This window comes from Triticum dicoccoides, chromosome 4B, assembly GCF_002162155.2.
Source record: "Triticum dicoccoides isolate Atlit2015 ecotype Zavitan chromosome 4B, WEW_v2.0, whole genome shotgun sequence".
Classification (NCBI taxonomy): Eukaryota; Viridiplantae; Streptophyta; class Magnoliopsida; order Poales; family Poaceae; genus Triticum; species Triticum dicoccoides.
The window spans coordinates 662,806,411-662,811,421 of NC_041387.1; the positions used below are offsets into that span (position 1 = coordinate 662,806,411).

General features: G+C 43.4%; 1 protein-coding gene across 1 annotated transcript; it reads left to right on the top strand.

Annotated features, from left to right (window-relative positions):
• Positions 1-4,053: 4,053 nt before the first annotated feature.
• LOC119294244 (pollen allergen Dac g 3-like) lies at positions 4,054-4,788 on the top strand. The gene has a single exon (XM_037572470.1). The coding sequence runs from the start codon at positions 4,101-4,103 to the stop codon at positions 4,455-4,457; it is 357 nt and encodes a 118-aa protein (XP_037428367.1). The 5' UTR covers positions 4,054-4,100; the 3' UTR covers positions 4,458-4,788.
• Positions 4,789-5,011: the final 223 nt, after the last annotated feature.

A 5,011-nucleotide genomic window follows, 5' to 3' on the forward strand; every position in this document is an offset into this window, starting at 1 on the left:
TCGCATCAACTTGGCATGCTCTTTGTTTCTAAACAGACGTTTCAACCATGGTATTATAGGAGCATACCACATCACCTTGGCAGGAACCCTCTTCCTGGGGCACCCGCCGTCAACATCACCAGGGTCATCTCGTCTGATCTTATAATGCAATGCACCGCATACCGGGCATGCGATCAAATCCTTGTACGCACCGCGGTAGAGGATGCCGTCATTAGTGCATGCATGTATCTTGTGCACCTCCAATCCTAGAGGGCGTAGAACCTTCTTTGCTCCGTATGTACTGTCGGGCAATTCGTTATCCTTTGGAAGCTTCTTCTTCAATATTTTCAGTAGCTTCTCAAATCCGTTGTCAGATACACCATTGCCTGCCTTCCATTGCAGCAATTCCAGTGTGGTACCAAGCTTTCTATTGCCATCTTCGCAATTTGGGTACAACCCTTTTTTGTGATCCTCTAACATGCGATCAAACTTAAACTTCTCCCTTTCACTTTGGCATTGTCTCTTCGTGAATTTCATTATCCGGCCCATCGTCTGGTTCCTCTTGATCTTCAGCTTCCCCCATTGCAGCATCACCGTATTCAGGGGGCAGATAGTTGTCATCATCCTCTTCTTCTTTGTTGTCTTCCATCATAACCCCTCTTTCTTCGTGCTTGGTCCAAACATTATAGTGTGGCATGAAACCCTTCTCAAGCAGGTGGACGTGAAGGGTTTTCCAGTCAGAGTAAGACTTCGTATTCCCACAGATAGGGCATGGACAACACATAAAACCATTCTGCTTGTTTGCCTCGGCCACTTCGAGAAAATTATGCACGCCCTTAAGGTACTCATAGGTGCGTCTGTCACCGTACATCCATTGCCGGTTCATCTGTGTGCATTACATATAATTAAGTGTGTCAAAAACCATTACAGAACATCATGAATAGAGAAGTGACCAAATTAATAGAAGTTCATCATCACATTAAGTTCATACATAGTTCTCATTGAACAACATACATCTCTCTAGAGCATCTAATTAAACAACACATTGAAACTATGTAAAACATTTCAATGCAACAACAAATGCGATCATAATCGCAGCTAAGGTAACTATTGATCCAACGGCATAATGATACCAAGCCTCAGTATGAATGGCATATTTTCTAATGTTTCTAATCTTCAAGCGCATTGCATCCAACTTGATCTTGTGATCATCGATGACATCCACAACATGCAACTCCAATCTCATCTTCTCCTCCTCAATTCTTTTCAATTTTTTCTTCAACTAATTGTTTTGTTTTTCAACTAAATTTAATCTCTCGACAATAGGGTCGACTGAAATTTCCGGTTCACATACCTCCTAGATAAAAACATCTATGTCATGTTGGTCGGCATAATTGTCATAAACACTAAATGAAACAAACAGTTATAAAATATAATATATACCACATCTGAATCATAGACATGACGAGGGCCGGCGGAGGCGGATACCAAAACCATCGCACTATATAATAACAAACAAAAATAAAAGTAAGAAAATTATACAAGTATCTATCTAAATCATAGAAGTAAGATTTTTTTTTCTTTTAGAAAGAAGGTAAGAACAAGAGGCTCACAACGGTGGTGCAGGCGACGAGATCGGTGCGGGCGACCGACGGCGGGGCGGACAGGGACGGGACAGGACAGACAGCCAAACCTAGACAAATCTTGAGGAAAATGGAGCTTGGAGGAGAAAGCTTAAGTGTGGCTCGGGCATTTCATCGAACACCTCATGTGCATAGGAGGTGAGCTAGAGCACCACAAAACTGTCCCACGGCCGGCCAAAAAGACAGAGCCTGGCTCTGCTCTCGGGCAGGGGCGGGGGTATATATAGGCCTCTCTTTACTCCCGGTTTGTGGCCAAAACCGGAACTAAAGGACAACCTTTGGTCCCGGTTCCAGCCACCAACCGGGACTAAAGGTGGTGGGCCAGGAGCGAGGCCCATTGATCTCGGTTCGTGTCTGGAACCGGGAGCAAAGGGGTCAGACGAATCGGGACCAATGGTCCCCGAGGCCCGACCGGCGCCCTGGCCTCACGAACCGGGACTGATGCCCCCTTTGGTCCCGATTCGTGAGTGAACCGGGATTAATGCCCTTACCTAGGCCTCAACCAAAGCCCTTTTTTCTACTAGTGCATTATGCACTCCATAGGAATAACTGGACACATGACAGGGATGGTTATGACCCAGTTTAGGCGATAAAATGGGTGCATGAGACTTTGACACTACTGGATTTGCCAGTAGGACGCTCGAAACATCCTGCTGATCAGTGCTGGAAGCAACCTGACCCGGGGTGGATTACAATTAACAGTGATGGAGCAATCAACGGGGATGCTATGAAGGGGGGTGCTGGCGGAGTCATTCGCTCCCACCTAGCGTTCCTTGCCGCGTGGAGTAAAAATTTACCTGCAATCTCCGATCCTTTCATTGCCGAGCTGATGGCATTCTGGGAGGGGTGATCTTTGCGCGCCTCCGGGGTTACTCTCATGTGATCATACAGGTGGACTGCCTTGAGCTAGTCAACCTATGGAGCTCGAGAGGCAATAACCGGTCTATTGCAGCGCCTATCTTAGCATAATTAGAGGAGATTGTTCTTGATTTTGTTTCCTTTTCGGTTTTCCATGTTGGCAGGTCTCTCAATCGCCTGGCTCATCTTTGTGCCCGTCGAGCGCTGCTCAAGAGGGGACGGAGAGCTGGCTTGATGAGACCCCGAGTTTTCTTATTAGCAGCCCCCGGGCAGATTGTAACTGGATTCTAGTTCATTAATAAAGCTCCAAGATTCGATGCAAAAAAGATTCATTATGTAATGTAGTTTTGTATTATGTACATTTGATATTGTAGATGTTGATATTTTTTATACAAATTTGGTCAAAGTTTATAAAGTTTGACTCGACACAAATCTTATATGCGGAGTAAAAAGGAACGGAGGGAGTATATGATGGACATCTTTGAAATACACCCTGAACGTTTTTCAAATACACATCAAACATTTTAGCATGACTATGAACATTAGATGGTAAATATTTTGAAATGTAATCTAACTCTTTCTTGCAGTAAACTACGAATATTTTTAATATGCGTGAGATTTTTAATAAACTTACATGGTGAAGATTTTTAAGTACATCATAAATATTTTTTACATGATGAACATTTCTGAAGTACATGATGAAAATTCTTAAAATACATTATGTTTTAAAACTAAGTTGACTGTATACAGTTTTTTGTTATTATTGAACATTATATTATTATCTAAAAAACTAAAATATGACAAATAATAAGAAATACATGATGGAAATGTAAAGGAAAAAATAACTAAAAATGGAAGAATGAAAAGAAAAAATGATATGAGAAAAATAAAATAAAAAGGATGAATAAAAAAAGATAAGAATGGAAAAGCGGAAAAGGATAGAAAATTAAACGTATAACATAAAATATAAATGAAAGGAAAAGGAAAGCCGACATACAAGACCTGTGAGAAGGCTCGCATGAAGAGGAAAAAAACCCAGGACAATACAGCGAGGAAAGCGCGGGTGAAAAGGAAAACCACTTGTTGGGCCGACTGACTTGTGGGAGGTCTGTAGGCGAGCAAGATATAGTCTTTTGTGTTGAATTGTTGTGTGGTACTCGCTCTATTTATCGGCTTATATATGTTCGCACGTTCATAGCCGTGTTCCAAATTTTGTTTCATATTTAGAACTGAAGAATTTACAAAGTAGTGTTGATTATTAGTACTCGAGTATTTAGAATCAGAGGACCTTGTCATATTGCCCTTGCTTGGCTCCATAAGCGAAGCAACAAAATAGGCAGGACCGATTTGGCCCAACTAAGCATGCACGGCCTCTGAATTTCATTCATACCGTCAGAGACAATGCTCTTCAGTTGTTTCTCCGATGGTGATGGCCAGCCGCATACGCAGCAACGGCCTAGCCCGGCCACGGCCAGCCAGCGAGATCCCGGGAGCACCGCTCGTCGCGCGGTCTCTTCCGCCCATAAATACCAGGTTCTTCATCCGTCGGAATCCACAAAGCTCGCAGCAGCAACTACACACAACAATCAAATTTCAACCAGTCTTCGACCTATCGAGAAGATGGCCTCCGCCTCCAGGATGCTCACGGTGGCGGTGCTGGCGGCGCTGTTCGCCAGCGCGATGGCCGTGAAAGTGAAGTTGACGGTGCAGAAGGGGTCGGACAAAAAGAAGCTGGCGCTGAAGATCGACTACACAAGGCCAAACGACAGCCTGTCAGAGGTGGAGCTCCGGCAGCACGGCTCAGAGGAGTGGGAGCCCTTGACCAAGAAGGGCGACGTGTGGGAGGTCTCGTGCTCCAAGCCGCTGGTTGGCCCCTTCAACTTCCGCTTCTTGTCCAAGAATGGCATGAAGAACGTCTTCGACGAGGTCTTCTCCACCGATTTCAAGATCGGCAAAACCTACGAACCGGAATATTGATCCACACCGTCCAAGTTTCAGTTGATCAAGATCGTCGTAATTAATTAATCCCCATGCATCAGTCGCGTTGGAAATATGCGCCTCCATGAGTGGATAGCTAGTGAATAATTTTAATTTTTTATGCACATAGTACATGCATATAGTAGCTAGGAGAAGCAACGACGGATGTGTTTGCTCTCCCATGCATGCATCCACTGTCGATCGATGCAGCACTTTTCTTTTGTGTAATCGAATATATATATTTTTTTAGAGAAGACGGATAGTTGAATATGTGTATGATGCATGCAGCCATTGTGTAACCGAATATGATCAAGAATTTGAGATAGTTGAATATTGTTTTTCCATTCACCTTTAACTTTGATACGCTTCTTTATGCATGGTACTCCCTCTGTAAACTAATATGAGACCATTTCGATCACTACTTTAGTGATCTAAACGGTCTTATATTATTTTATGGAGGGAGTACTTAATTTGAGGTAACGGGGTGCAATATGTCTGAAAGTGGTTTCTGAATGATCTATGGAAGAAAGTTCTATTCTTTTGTCAGGAAAATC

What these genes read in the sequence shown, in the direction of transcription:
- LOC119294244 (XM_037572470.1), top strand. Translation starts at nt 4,101, where the DNA reads ATGGCCTCCGCCTCCAGGATGCTCACGGTGGCGGTGCTGGCGGCGCTG.